General features: G+C 38.8%; 1 protein-coding gene across 5 annotated transcripts in view; it reads right to left on the bottom strand.

The window, feature by feature from the left end:
* Positions 1–15,972, bottom strand: part of eml5 (EMAP like 5) — a 47,951-nt gene extending 31,979 nt beyond the window's left edge. For 3 of the 5 annotated variants that reach the window (XM_028437692.1, XM_028437695.1, XM_028437696.1), the window contains exons 1-5: positions 15,874–15,972; positions 15,461–15,781; positions 7,178–7,337; positions 2,808–2,906; positions 1,757–1,825 (exon numbers count right to left, since the gene is read on the bottom strand). In XM_028437692.1, coding sequence (XP_028293493.1) covers positions 1,757–1,825; positions 2,808–2,906; positions 7,178–7,337; positions 15,461–15,657 — 525 coding nt within the window. In that variant the 5' untranslated portion in view covers positions 15,658–15,781; positions 15,874–15,972. The other 2 variants (XM_028437693.1, XM_028437694.1) reach the window with 2 other exon arrangements.
* Positions 15,973–16,552: the final 580 nt, after the last annotated feature.

Genomic DNA, 16,552 nt, shown 5'->3' with positions numbered 1-16,552 from the left:
GTGGATGATGAAAGTAACTCGTGACTTTTACTTGGAGCACTATTTAATAGGGATGTCCGGATACAACTTTTTCACTTCCGATACGATGCCGATATTGCAGCTTTGCGTATTGGCCGATGTTGGTATCAATACGATACGATATCAGCACAAACCATACATACTTTTATTACTTATTTTGTAGTGTGGAATGTTAGATCAAGTGATGTTGCTCAAACAGAGAACAAATGTCAGCAACAGGAGGTATGAGAAAAACTGACCATTAATTATTAACCAACATTTTAACCTTCAACATAATATCTAGAGTATTCCACAACTGAATAAATATAATATATATTGGAGATTTTAGATGCAGTCCGATAAAATCATATATTAGTTTTCTGGCTGATATCGGAACAATATCCAATATCGATATCGGCTCGGGACACCCCTACTATTTAATTGAGTTACTTTTTACTTGTACAGTACTTGAGTATTTCATGTATGACTTACTGGTACAATTTCAATCAAGTAACAGTGCTTCTACTTGAGTAGGATGTATCAATACTCTTTACACTACTGGTAAAACGATAAACCAGGAGCCACTGAGTTGAAGAATCATGACAAAGCGCAGTGTGAAACACAGTTGAATAATGTGTGTTTTGGTGACTAAAGAGAAGCAAACTGACACCTCAGATATTGTATAAAATTGTAGTGTGTGTGTGTGTGTGTGTGTGTGTGTGTGGTGTGTGGGGGATATTCTCGTCACAGTGGTTGTGTTTCCCTCTCGGCCTACTAGTGAGTGGATTACTAGTGGTAAATCTCCTGGATGCTCTCAGTGCTATAATCGCTGGGTGAGCACAGGCCGGGGCAGCAGATGTCACGTGGTCTGTAGGGGGAAAGGCTGTAGGAGGAGGGGGGGGTATTATATTATATGTGACAATTGCTGAATTGCCTGAACATAACAAATCCAGGAGAAGATGAGAAAGAGGTGAAGGTAAGGAATGTGGTAAGGCTTCAGGAGAATCTTTCTGTGTTGGGAGGTGGTGGTGGTGGTGGAGAAGCAGGTAAAGCTGGATTGAGATAAGGAAGTCATAGGTTACATCACTTAGAGGCACTATGTAAGCTTAGCTCCATCCAACCTATTTATGTGCTGCAGCGTTTGGCCAGAGGGCAGGTTTTCTCTCAGCTCCATTCATTCCCTCTCCCCCTGTGTTTTTTTTTAAAAAAAAAAAAACTCTCTCTGAAGCTGAATGCGATGACATATCCTAAGGGAAGGCTTGGTGAAGAAACCCTGCATTAGCTTCATTGAAGATTTAGGAGTATCACTCTTGTGTGAAAAGGCGTGATAGAGATAGGCCTAGTGAATAGAAGTGAGCTCTGTGTAGTATGTACAGTAGAGGGTTTTTAAAAGTGGAATGAGGGAAATGAAAATGGAGATCTGAGGTCGTGTCATGGAATATTTCTTCCCCCCCTTACAGTGGGGATTACAAGAATTTTGAGAAGAGTGACCGTGAGTCATCGGCTGAATGAGTTTCTATTAAATGCCTCATAACCATGGACTGTGGAATAGAGTGAATTTGCATAGATCTATTTAAAGGCTTAGATACAGCCTCAGTGATTAGGCAGAGAAAGCAGTGAAGCAGCAAAAAAAAAAAAAGCCACAGTGCAAATTGGCTCTTTAAATTTCAAGAAAATCTCACTCTATTCTTGGATGCTAAAGAGAGACGAACAACGTAAAACACAAAAAAAAAAAAAACATGACCAGATGAACGTTTACCTTGATATGTTTGACACCACAGCTCACAAGCTTGCTTGGCTGGTACAAATCCCATGAAATGTCGAATATCTGCAGAAATGAAACACACAATTCCTCAAATATTGACACAGACACCACAGCATTACATTATAAGGCTGTTATATAAGGATGTTAAAGAAACAGTATGTTTACAGTATGATTCATATGGCCTAATTTTATTTGAAATTAATCTTATTATACTATATTATTTCCAGGGTTGGGGTGAATTATAATTGAAATTGCGCACTTGAATAATGATGTCAAATATAATGATTAATTGAAAATATATAATGCTATTGTAATTGAGTTCACATAATTGACTGAGTAATTGTAAAATGCAAGATTATTCCGTAAAAAAGTGTCATTTACAATTTAATTAAATGCAAAAATGGGGAACCATGTTACAGTTTTATGGTTTACACATACATTACATACATTTGGTGTATTTTACAGATGATTTAATGTAATCGTAATTGAGTTGTAATTGAACATGGATAATTGAAGAGGTCATTGTAATTGACCCCAACCCTGATTGTTTTCTAATGGGTGTGTCTTCTCTTACCTTAAAGGGCCCATGTTATGCTAAATCAACTTTTCTGTGCTTTAAACATCATAAAAGTGCTATTTGGGCTTCATACACATGTCCAAAGTGTTTTTTCATTGATTCCATATTACTAATATGTACTTTTTTCAGGAAATGTAAATTGATCTCTTGACATGTTTTCACTGTCTCCTGTCAGTCACCCTCAGAGGCATGTGCTGATTGCTTTGATGTGAGTTATTGCTTCCTTCCCCTGTCGCCCGATGGTCTCTGGGTGTGAGAGAGTGAAAATGTTCCCTCGTCTCTGTCAATGTTGAATATCAACAGAAGCAGACGCCTCTGGGGAAGGCTGACAGTTGACAGTCGAAACGTGTCAGGAGATCCAAGTAAAATTCATAAAAAAAATGTTGTCTGAATAAATGAAACCATAAAATGTTATTACAAAAAGAACTTGCTGTTAAAAAAAAAAAGCCTGCATGTGTGAATCTTTACCCTGTCTGTGTGACCAGGAGCAGCTGCCAGAACCTTCCCTCTCCTCCAGTCCCACACACAGATTGTGTTTTTGGAATCCAGGCCCACAGACACCAGACACTGCAAAGAGGGAGGAAAGAGTGGGGAAAAAAAACCACAACTGACATCACAGATTGGACAAACTCTGCTCTGTTGCACTAATCACTGCAAGAGACAAAACCCCAGCGAGCTCCGCTGTGGCATGGCAGGCCACAATGAAAGGGCTAATAGCGGGCCACGGAGCAGAAGAGAACAGTTGTCTGGCCCCTGGCACTTCCAGTGAGCACATTAGCGCTCTCTTTCGCTGGAGGAGCCTCCTAAAGCTGACCGAGTGAGTAAGCAGCAGCATTAGCAGTGGAGCAGAAGAGAGGAGGGTAGGGCAGCCTGCATGGGAATCCTTCAGCACAGAGAGGATGTCTTCTTTAAAGTACTGCTGATTCCCATCTTGGACAATACACGGCTTTCCTGAGAGGCTTTTTCACTCTCAACTTGTGTTTGAAAAGTATGTATTCCGCTTAATGAGCAAAAAAAAGGCCCTATGTGATGAAATTCTGTGAAATATGGCCAAGAAAGAGAATAAAATGTGTACTTTGCAAGTTTAGCTCCAAGGATTTTCAGTTGGCAAAGTGTTGATGAAGATGCTGGCAAGATTGTTGCTCTACAACTAAAATACACTGGCTTTGAACTGACTTTTAAATGATCTGGAAGTATCTGTGGGTTAAAAGCTTTCCCCCCCATTACTTGCATTTCCTCCCACAGTTGGAAAAACATCTGCATCATATTAGTTGGAGGCAATGATTTGCTTAAATGATTCAAATTGTAATGTTTCACACAAACGCATAACACTACCCTGGAAAAAGCATTGATGGAAGTGTAAATGAGCCTTTCTCAGTTCATCCATCAATCTTTTGACCACTTGTGTCAAACTCAAGGCCTGGGGGACAAATCCGGCCCTTTAGAGCATCAAATTCGGCCGGCGCGAGAAAGCAAAAATGACAGAAAAAACATGAAACATTTTGTAAATTACCAATTAATTCAGTTGTGGATATCTCAGCCCCTCAAAATACAAAAAATACATTTAAATCCACAATATTTGCACATCACATGACAGCAGTCATTTTTAATCGCAAATTGTTGAAAACACTACATTTTTCCAAAATCTAGCAAGTTTTCCGCAAATTATCCCATGAAATTTTCTTAAATTAAAAAAAATCAGGGACATCGACATAAGGATACTGTAGGGACTGATATACTTATGTACTTTATCGTTCATATGTGGAAGTGCAAACCATTGATGTTGAATTTCCTTTGTTTCCCCACCTAAAATCTGTGGTCCACTTAAACTCAAAATGGTCTGTATTTGGCCCCTGAACTAAAAAGAGTTTGACACCCCTGTTTTAGGGGGTATGGTTGTATTTGATACTAGGACACTGAGCTTTGTCTTCTAACTCCAGTTTTCCATGGAAGCCCCCACATAAAACACCATCATCCTTTTACCGGTGCAATAAATTAAGAATACACCTGTGTATAAAACACAGCTAATCTCACACACCTCCAACATCGTGGAGAAAATGAAGTTTTTAAAGAGCCAATAAATGGAGAAACGAAGGAGCTTCCTTGGACTTTGAACACTGTCACATTTCATTTAAATCCCCCCAGCTTTCTGTGCCAGCAGGAATATAGCACAGAGCTATTTACCAGTCTTATACTGAAAAATACAGGGTGTGTAACTCTCCTCTAAATGCTCCTCTGGGTGGAAGAAACGAGATGCGGTGCATTAAAAATACCAGTGTATTGATTTTCATAGACTAAAATCAAGACAGGTAGAGGCTGCAGTGTCAACACTAAGTGGTGGAATGTCTGCAGGGAACCCGGCTAAAAGACAGAAAACACTGGAGTGGAAGATGGTAAAGAAATGACTAATTTGAAGGCTTATACTGGTGTAAAAATGTATCTTTAGAACAGCGATTTTTAACTGGTGGGTCGTGGACCTGTACTGGGTGGGACGCGGAGAGCTGGTCAAAAATAAATAAATACCTAATGTCTGTCTCTCTTTTTGGACTAGCCTTTTATTTTGAAAGAAACTTTTCTTTGACAGGCATGCTGTGAAATGCTTGTGGCACCGGAAAATATATAGATCTATGTTTTAAAAAAAGATTATAAATGTGTGTTTTCAACAGCTATCTTTGAAAAACTAAATTTGGTTGGTTGAATAAAAAATTAAAAAATGACCGCCATTTAATGACTGTGGCAAAATGTGGGTCCCAAGGTGAGACCAGTTGAGAACCCCTGCTTTAGAAAATAAAAGTAAAGAAAACATGGCAACACTTTACTTGAAGTTTTATAAATAAAGGCTGACACTACGCTGTCAGTATTATGACATGACACCAGTCATTAGCATGAATAAGGTGTCATGAAGGATGTCATTCAGTGTCGTTTGTTACCCTAACCCTTCATTACCCTAACCTTAACCCTAACCCTACCTATCCCCACTAGATCCTTATCAGTTTGCCTGATCTCACATGGATTAAAGTCCTTCTGGAGCTGAAAAAATTGCCTTCTAAATGTTTTTTAAGTTAATATATTTGTAGGGCTACAAAAGTAACTTGATTCTGAAAACACAAAATCGTGTCAACACATGGTAATTGTTAATTTCTTGCAAAATATCAAGCATGCATATTAAGCCGGCACATTGGCAGTTAATGAAATATTTCCCCACACAAATAAAATTTCTATTTTTTTTCCCCAGATTATTCTTTTTGTTGGTTTAGTTATCAGGGATTTAAAACTTAAAGGTTAGCCACAGGTTCAAGGAAAGTTGATGGTCTGTAGAGGTTTTAAGAGGTGAAGTACTGAGGTGGCAGAGTTATGACACAATGCGATTTATTTTTAGGGTTGACAAATTGTTATATCATGATTTTATTTGGTGTCATTTATTAATAATTCCCTCTGTAATAAATATTGTTGTAGCTATAGAAAGCCACTAGTTAGGTTTCGCAAAATAAAAGCGATATTTCTAAATGTTGACAAAGTATAATAGCGCTTTGAACGTGTTTCCATCGAAAGTTGTTTTGGGCTGGAGCCTCGTAACTTCTGTGAAATTTCATCTTGCCGCAGCAAGATGGACGCTCATAACTTCCTTATAACACTACGTATTCCTTTGTTGTTTCACATCTAATGTGGTAGTAATCATTTTTAAGTATAATGCTAAGAAATATCCCGGTGGTAAACCCGGTCTGAGTTTACCTCCGTATTGACATTCTCTTACTATCTCAGTACGTGACTTGTTACGTACTGAGATGTACTGGATTAGCCATGCACAGAGATTACTGTACTGATTGTAAAAAATGCTTAAAACATCACATCAGTCGACCATCGATACAAAATCAATCAATGATTAAAAATTATGATTATCATGATCAGATTTTTATAAATACAACAGCTTATGATTGTAAAGTTACATTAGGTTAACTGATGTATATGATCAGATTGCTAATTTATATGAATACAACAGCCTATTTTTGTAAAGTTACATTACGTTAACTGTTATTTATTGCAATGTATATTATAATCATGCTTTTTTGGAAAATAAATTACCCTTCACCATGAAGAAGATTAACCTGTCTATCCTTTCTTTGTGGCATTGGAACCTCTCCTAACTCGTATATATTGAGCAGTTGTACATTTTTCCCCAAGAAAAGGAGCCATTCAGCACTCGTCAAATAATATTAGCTTTGAACATTAGCTTTGAAATTGAATTTTCTATCTCAACATGGTGGAAGTAGCAAAACTCACAGCGGAACTAGCAAAAATTCCTTTTCCGGTAGTGGACATGCTCATAAACTCAGACCGTGACACCGGTCTCCTTCTGTCTACACGTGCCGCGCCATGTTTTCGCGGATAGAAGTGGTCATGTGACCAGGTACCTTCTGTTATGTGCGGAAAAAGTCTTTCCCATTTTGCAAAACATTTCAATATTGAAATGTCTGAAATTCCTCCACATGAAAGCGTAAAAACTTTTTAGCGATATTTGAGTGTTTCCATTACCAGTTTTTATTGCGCTATAAAGATTTTGCACATTTCCAAGGGTAATGGAAACACGGCTATTGCAAAAGAGTCAAAGACCCACATGAGGCTCCAGAGCCGCAGGTTGCAGACCCCTGATTAACCCAAAAATGCCAACATAGCTCCAAAGGTGTCATAATTTAGCGAAAAGGGTCATAATTTAGCGAACGACATTTAATGACAGCCTAATGGACAGGTAAATGTCAGACTTATGTATAAAACTTCGCGTGTTACCAAAAATATTGAGATGTTTGCACTTCTTTACTCTCCATTCTGCTCAGCATTACCTGTCCTTCCAAGTCAAAGGCCAGGCAGGCGATTCCGTGTGTGTGTACGTCTTTAAGGATGGACACAGTCTGCACGGTGTACGAGTCCCACACACAGATGTAAGGCTCTTTGCCCACCTGTCCAGTGGCCACCAATACACGCTCAGGGTGTATCGCTAAACTGTACAGAGACAAGAAAAAGGGGACAGGAAACATCTGGTTAGGCTTGCAGTTTGTGTGCACTTAAGTGTGCACGTGTCCGTGTGTGTATGTGTGCAAACTGAGAGCTGATGAAGGCCCCCCCAGCAGAAACCACTGGGACGAAATGAGCACATTAAGTCAGTGATGGGTCTGTACGTGCAAGCGGAGGGGCAGCTTGACGAAGTGACATTGTCCAATTAACTCAGCCATGCACAGATACACACACACACACACACACACACACACACAACCTTGCTTCATGCATGTCCACGGGCCATTCACAAAGTAAAAAGGGAAGAGCTGGTGAACCTGGAAGATTTTTCCCTGCATCTATTCTCTCTTCACCTTTTCTAATTCATCTGGGGATTCCTCGCATCACCGGGCATATAGTGTGTTTGTTACATAATCTCTCCTCTTCTTTCTTTCTCATACTACAACCCCCCACTTCCAAACGTTCCCACTCCACAGCTGAGCAACAGTCTGCTGGATAATGCCATCAGGCGCCCCTCGTGCTGCTCCACCCATCCTTTCAGCAGAGCGCGGTCATACTCCAGGCCGCCATCAGTGACTCGGCGGGCCTGATTTTGGCCCATATTTTAAATTAATACAGCCACTGAGAACCCTGTGTTACAACCAGAGAGCTTCTTTCACCAAGTTGCTTTCCAGAATTTTAATTTGACAGCAGGTCAGCATTTGCATATGAACTGGGTGACAGAAACCTGCTCAGTCAAAGACAAAACTGCCACTTTCTCGGACTCCATGAATTTATTTCCTTGGCTAGCTGGTTTTATCGCACCTTCGACTGAGCCTAATTGTGTGACTTGAGACATTCTTGCTTGTACTTTTTCTTCGACTCCAAAATCTTGTTTGAACCATTAACTAAAGTGAGCCTTTTTGACAAATTTATATTGTAGCACGAGTGATTAGATGCCAGTAAAACATAAAGAGTAACTTAACCCCAAGAAATTGACTGACGTGCGTCTATAGCTGGAAATTGCCTTGACCATAGGCGGGGCTAAGGCTAAGACACGCCCAGTCTATACTATAAAATCTCCAAAGAACAATCTATGCTATGCTAACTACCAACTCAATACTCACTATACATCTTTATTCACAACTCTCTCAATCCAACCTAGTCGCCACTAAGGGTGTAAGAAAAATTGACTTTATTTTAATAAAACATAGTGCCCTGTGATGAACTGGCGCCCTGTCCAGGGTGTACCCCCGCCCAGCGCCCTATGAGAGCCGGAGATTGGCACCGGCAGACCCCCGCGACCCTGTTAAACGGGAATAAGTGGGTATGAAAATGGATGGATGGATGGATAGTGGGCATATGTAATTTGACAGTTTGATAAACCTACCACGTGTTTTTGATATTGATACCTGAATTACAGTTAGTTAACATTTGCTTGTTCTCACAAGTTGGAGAGGTGAAATTTGTAATTACTGATAATGCAATATATATCGCAATGTACAGTATATCGTATTGTTTCATATCGGGACATATCGGGATATATCGTATTATGACATGCAAATCGTGAGTCGTCTCGTACCGTCAGATTCATGGCAATACACACCCCTAATCGCCACAGATTGCAGAGTTGACGGGTGGTAGTTTTTAGAAGAGGGGGCGGGGCCAACAGTGGTGGTTTGTGATGTAAGAAAACATCACAATCCACCATTCTCAGCCAATCGCAAAACTTTATTGTAATAGCTGGGTTTTTAGTTCAACCCACAGAGAGCAGTCACTCTTACATTTTTACAACAAAATATGCCAAATTGAAATACTTTGAATAAAATGTCAAGAGTTGGACAAGAATCAAACAGCAACACGACTTCATACCCATTTGTTTTCAGAAAAAAAAAGTGGTTTTTGGGGTTTAAACAGTTTTTCTGCCCATCCCCTTGTTTAGAGTAACAGGGCTTTGAAGTTTATCCTATTAGTGGAAAAGACAAAGGCTGCCGTTTATCACATGACCAACACACACACACACACACAAAATTTTTCCCACAAAAGGGAAAAATATGTCCCGTTGAAGTCCTAAAAAAATGAAAGAAAAAGAAAAGTAAGTGGAAACAAAATAGTGAGATTTATTTAAAAATGTTTAATGAAATAAAAAACTGCTATTAAATTATTTATGCACTATTTATTATTATTCTCTAGAGCATCACCGGCTCACAGTATAATGTCATCATTAAGCATAGAAATATACGGTTTTTCCACCATGACTAGTCAGGTGGTTGTAGCTATAGCAGAAATATTCAGCATTGGAGAGTAAATGATTTGACGATGTGTGATGCAAGATTTGATGCAATGCACAAAGTGGGTTGCGGCTCACGAATATTAAACACTGCTGCAGAGGTCAGTGTTTCATCGAATGCAATAGCATTAGACTAAAAAGCTGCATCTTGTGAGTTAATTGATTTCAATGAGATTAGCACATACATGAGGCGGTGAAACAAACACATTTCTTGAGCCAATCAGCAGCAACATGGCCACTGCTTTTCTACTAATAATTCCTTCAGCTGAAAAGCTCCACAAATGCCACCACTAATGAGTGATTTGGCCTGCAGTGCATCGCTGCGGCTCTGCTGTCTAGTTCTTCTGCCAAACGCACAAAATTAGCCACAGCAAATAGTGCAGCAATTATAGAGCTTGTTTCCATGAAGACGTGAGTCAAATAAACAGCTTGGGGAGCTGATTTCTCAGATGCAGAGACGCGGCACAGGAAGAGTCACAAAGCAGCTCAGCACAATGAAGGAAAATAATTGGCATTTGTTGTCGCTGGTTTGCAGCAACACGAACCTCTCATTTTAGCACCATTAAAAAGGAAAAAGGTTTGTATTTTCTGTGGACAATAACTGTGGGAATGTTGGATTCAGTGAGCGGCTGTGTTACAAATTATCCAGCAGTTCCCTCCTTTTATAGTGATATGAAAGCTAAAGGATTAGCACCTTTCACAAGGTCTACATAGTGGGGCATAATTCCCAGAATAACTCAAAGCGTTTTAGTCCAGCAGCTATCTGCAAAATGTAAAAGCTTAAAAGAAATCAAGCCATACGGACAGAGATGTATGGCCTCCGTGGACTATCTGATGGACAAACAAAAGAAGGTGTGAACTTTTTGGAATAATCAAATAAATGACATAATACCCCAATGAATATTAATGAATGAAAGCAAACATGTCAAAGAACGACCACTGATTGGATAATTTATGCAAACCATGAAATAGTAACTGATTAGAAGGCTTGTTTTTATAACTTTACAGCATTAAGTGCCAAAGCAAGCTGTGGACACATTGTAGGTGTCGATATGTCTGTATTTAATGGATTCATAGAGAGATCTCTGAGCACAGAACATGTCCTGCATTTGAACAAAAGGGGAGAAGAACAAATAGGTTTGTCTGAAGCAGGGATGAGCAACTGTTATCACAGAAGGGGCTACAAAAGAGAGCCAAGGGCATTCATGTCAGCATTTACAATAATAATCTGAGCATTATTACATAAGAAAACAAAGGGTTTGTGCATAATTGGAGTCATTTTGTTAGTTTTTGTTGTACATTATAGTTGTTTTGTGTATTTTTGTTGTCTGTTTTTTATATATTTCTCTCATTTTATGTACTTTTGTTGATTTGTTTGGTATAATTTTCTCTCATGTAATGTGTTTTTTAAGTAATTTTGTTGTCACTGTATATATTTGTCTAATTTTATGTGTTTTTGGAGTAATTTTGTTGTCCTTTTGTGTATTTTTCTGCCATTCTGTGTGTTTATACACTAGTAATTTGTGTGTTTACTTCAAGGGTCACACATAATCAGGTCGAGGGCCCCCAGTTTCCCATGTCTGGTCTAAGGAAAGCTCTTTTTTACAGTCCTTTTTGTGAGTTTCTGACTGGAGATTTTAGTCCAGTCTGGCACAATAGCAAAAACAAAAAATAATAACAATAAAAAAGATGTTATGGTTCCTAAGAAGCCTTTTCAATTTAAAAAAAAAAAACCTGCTTTCATAAAACTAGCATATACCTCAAAGCCAATTGTCGTAAAACTACACGTTTATGGCTCTCTGAAGTGCAAACCTTTTCATTCATGTGAAAATGTGCCTATTAGCTTGTGCACATCTGAAGGAAAGACCAGATTAAAAAGGCTGTAGGGTGGGAATATATCTGAAGGGAGGGGAACAGGGAAGCAATTAACTCATGGAGAATGAGATCGTGCATTGCCAGTTCACAAACACAATATGGCATAAATTATGATGAACACAGGAGTGGAAAAAAAAAACAAAAAAACAAGAAAAGCATAAAGAAAGATGAGCCATGAAGCACAACGTGAGATATGCCAATGAGAGAAAGCTTATTCAGCATGGAATCTGCTGAGGACTGCTCCTCGTTGTTCTGTCTATGTTGGAGTCAAAGTCATTGTTTATGAGAGATTCTCTGAAGTATGGATTTAAAATGACAGGATCCAAAGCAAGCAAGCTACTGGTTATTCTACTAATATCCCACAAACTGCTCTGGGGAGGTCACTAACATCAAAGCTGAATCAGGTTGTGTATAATAAGGTTCAAGGAAATACTTCAAATGTGTATCCGTGGATTTCCGTCGTAACAGCCGTCAGTTTAATCAATTACTCTGATGAATGTTGAGCGTGAGATCTTCATCAGCGTCATTACAAAAACGATTATGTTTGTTTGTAAATGAACAAAAACATCAATACATGTTGAGAGAAAGCAGATATAATAAAAAATTCTCAGTGTGAGTAGTGCATGCCAACAGGGTTGGGGTGAATAACAATTTTGCTCTTCAATTATCCATGTTCAATTACAACTCAATTACGTTGACCATGCATAGGGCTGGGCCAAAAAATCGATTTAATCTATTCGTCGAATTTGTAGATAAAAACAATTATTATTTAGCAAATTTGAGTTTTTAAATAAAATTTCAATTTTAATTTAAATTTAAATTTTTTCAAAAATTTTTCCCACCAGAGTTTTTTTTCGGACTTTTTCACGTTCCGTCCTTGTGAGCTAACCACGCAGTTGTGCGGACCTTCTTTCTTAGCATCTTTGGACCCCTTTGATCCAGCACACCACCTCAACAAAAAGGGAAGTGCGTGTTTTTTGGTTGTGGTACATGATTTTTTATTCGCACTATGCTGAGATGCTAAGGGAAGAGTTTATTATTTTTTTTTAATTGCAATGTTGAATCATGTTATGAAATATCTAGTTATCTGACTTTTTAATCAGAAAATTTAAGCTACTGTGAAGTTGCTGTTGCACTTTTGCTCAAACCTGGGTTGAAATTGTTGAATGTCAGAGCCTCATTTACTGTTTATTTTGGGATTGTTTTATGCATTTTAACTCTTGAGGACAATCACAGCAATAAAGTTGCACTTCTATCATTTATCTGATGTCATTAGGTGCATTGAAAAAAAAAAAAATCGAAATCGAAACTCAATTTTTTCTTCTTTTTCTAGGCAAAATCGCACAGCCCTAACCATGCAGCATTTTTGACAATTACTACTAAAATTGAAATAGTTATTTTTCCCCTGAAAGTCAATTACAATTACGTTCTGAATTACTAAAGTTCAATCACAATTACGGAGCCAGAAATAAATAACCCCATAAAACATGCCGGCTTGTGTTAAGCTTCTGTTAGCATCTCTTGATGCTAACGGATCAGTTTTGACCCAAGTCTTAAATTAGCTGTAAAATATACTGAAAAAATATTATCTATCATCCCATTTGTTTTTCACCACTTGGTTACCTTGTTAGGCTTTCTAATCAATGAAAATATTGGGATTAATATTTTTTGGTGTGGACGTCTTAGTCTTTTTTCTGTCAGTATACACCTAGATTTCAATTCTTTTTAAATGGTAAAATGATATTAAAGAGAACTTTGTCAAGTAGATGTGAAACATATTTTAATAATTGTCAAATACATATATGTAAGCCATGGAACTGTAACATGATTCCCCAGGTTTGCGTTTGAGTAAATTGTAATTGACAGTTTTTTTTTATAGAATTTCCATGCCAATTACAATTACAAAGCCAATTATCTACCCCAACCCTGCATGATAGCACTATTTACACTTTAGTTCTGAATAAAAGCTCCTGTAAAATCCCACAGTGGCAGCCCTATTTAATTGTGCTTGTGGCTTTATCTTGTTTCATTTGTGTTGCCTTTATGGTCCAGTTAATATCACCAACGTTTAAGCATTTTAATTCAGACATGTCAGCTAAAGGGCAGCAGTGAAGGGTTTAGTATCTCTATTGTCTGATTAATAATGAAGTAGGAGCCCAGCTGACTACCGACACACTATATTAAACCAGTCATCTCCAGGCCAACCCACACACACACACACACACACACACTCATGACAGCGCAAACACTGAGGCGTTGAACACAGCTCGTTGTGCTGTGAAACAGTCGAGATACTCAACACCGGCGGTGCCCTTTGCGCTATCTTCAGTTTTTCTAATCAAAGCGTGTGTGCACTTACATCTCAGTGTGACCACATAGTTGAGATGTTTTACCACAGCTCAGAGAAAGCTTTCCAACACCAGGGTTCTTTCAAGGACAGAAGCTATTTTCAAGTGCTTAACACAGAGCTGCAGGGGGAAAAAATGGCTTTTCTTCCAGCAAGGCAACTCATTTAGTCAATTTACACTTTAGGAAAAATCAATTTGTCTATCTTAGTGACATTACAATTACTTTCTGATTTAATTACACTAAGTATTACACATAATTACAACAATTTTTAATTTTAAGAGAGGGTTTAAACTGCCTTTACATTGTTTTTACCACACTAAGAGGCACTACTTTGGAATAATACTATATTGACCATAATTCCCAATGGTTATCATAACAAAACCCTATACAATGAAAACATACCAGTATGTACAGGCTGCTAAAACTATCAGCACTGTACTAATAACATGTTTTATACACAGTTTAATTGGGTAAAAACAACACAAACACTTTTTTTAAAAGCATCAAATCCAATTACAATCTATTGTGCCAATATTACAGCTATGAAGAGGCAGCTGTGGTTTAAAGCAGTGATTTAAATATTACATTCTTATACAAAATATACAAGTGCTTTTCTATTTCGCAGGATTTTAATCAACTGAACGCAAATAGTTTGTTTTCGCTATGCTATTCTTTTATTACAAATGTGTTTTTAGGTCACGTACGGTAAATGTGCTACTCGTCCAATGTCGATCCATTCATTTTCCAACACCGTTTGCTCCTTTTTTAGGGTCGCAAGGTTCTACTGGTGGTGCCTATCCCATCTGTCATTGGGTGTTAAGAGGTGGAGTTACACCCAGCTGGAGAGGGCACCAGTACCTCACACTGTCATTCACTTCTAGGGGCAATCTAGATACTCAGTCATGTTACTGGATGGTGGGAGGAAACCGGAGTGCCCGGACACACCCCACGTGCAAGCACGGGGAGAAGATGCAAACTCCACACAGAAAGGAGTGTACCATTGGTGTTAAATGCATAATATTTTGGTACAAGTTACCAATGTATTCATATGTATTTCAGTTTTTGTAAGAATGAATAAAGGTCAAATATTTCACAATAAAACACAAAACATTTACATGCAATCCCATCATATGTCAAATTACATGAATGCAGTTTTTTTTGAGACACCTCTACTTATGGTAATGATGATACAAACCATGCATTTTATAGATTTTCAAGTGCTCCAGTGTTGATATTGTGTGCATTCTGTTTGCTGTTTGTAAGTCAGGGTTTTTTTTTTTTAAGGTAAGTCAATGACCGTCTTAATGATTTAGATGTGATTAAAACTCTGACCTAGTGGCTGTGACTCAGTGTGCATGTGTGAAGCCTGGGAAAGGAATCCATCCACCACTGCGGTGCATATAGTAATGGTAATATATCCCTATGTGTACATTATAGTGATGATGCCGAATAGGAATAGATCGGGTTACACAAACACAAGGTGACACACAATGACAGCAGCACCATCACTATGGACGGTGTGCTGTGGGTCTGGCTGCTGTCCGCGGTGCTGAAACGGAAACAACCGAGCCGTCACGCACGCAGCCCACGGATAACACGTGTTAGTGTTTTACTCCACCTGATTATATCATCGTTGTGTCCCAGGTAGAATTTCTGCTTGTGCTCCCGGGTGTTGTACACAACTCCCACACCGGCCACGAAGTAGACTATCTCCTTGGCGGCGGTGTAGTACAGGTTGTTGCGGCACTGGTGGCCCCGGTATCCGTAAACCCACTCCAGTCTCAGGTGGCAGTTGGGAGCAGTCCTATCGGCCATGTCTGCACTTCCGCGTCGATACACGTCCCGATACACTCAGTCAAAACTCGCTCATTCCAAGCCCGTGTTCTCTGCCATCACCACTTCCAGGGGAGCAGAAGCAGAGCGCTGAAAACAGGCATTTCTAAAGAGTCATGTCCACTATTAGACTTATTAGAGTAAAAATACTATTAATCACATTTATATGCAGGTGTGGCCATGTTGAGGGTCGTCTACCTGTAGTTGTGTAAAGCCCGGGATGTCGGTCCTCTTCGACACAGGTCAAAGCTTCTGTCAAATCCTACAAAGATGGAGCTGCGCCGTTATTCACTAAGCTCCGCCCCTTAGTGGTCAGGGATAACGCACTGGCCAATCAGATCGTTGGATTTCAGCCACTTGGAAACAACAGGGCGGGTTACCTCCGTCACGAGTCTTGTGTCACTATAGAGTCTTGTGTCAAAGCATTCCTATGTAGCATGAAATCCACCATCATAATATACTAGTATTATTCAATGTTTAACATTGGCGATTACTTCTGTACAAAAATGTATTTCTCACAAAAAGTAAGGAAGTGGGTGTGGCTTATCGCCAGGCTAGCTAATTCCTATACACTGCTCCAAAAGTTTATTTATATATATATATATATATATATATATATATATATATATATATATATATATATATATTTAAAGTTCTCCTATTCAAACTTTCACATATATATTCAGACTTTCATATATAAATATAGGCCGTGGCTACGGGTGCTTTAATCCGTAGACTGCCACTCTATGGTTACGCAGCACCCCTCATTGGCCAGTTTAGGTCACTTGATAGGTGCACCACGTGACTTAAAGTTCCGTCATTTGTATTTTAGCTCATATTTATTTTTAGCTACCCCGCTAACCCTTTTATTGACTCT

This window comes from Gouania willdenowi, chromosome 22, assembly GCF_900634775.1.
Source record: "Gouania willdenowi chromosome 22, fGouWil2.1, whole genome shotgun sequence".
Taxonomy (NCBI): domain Eukaryota; kingdom Metazoa; phylum Chordata; class Actinopteri; order Blenniiformes; family Gobiesocidae; genus Gouania; species Gouania willdenowi.
Note: the sequence above shows the minus strand (reverse complement) of the source record. Positions and strands in the feature narration are given on the sequence as shown.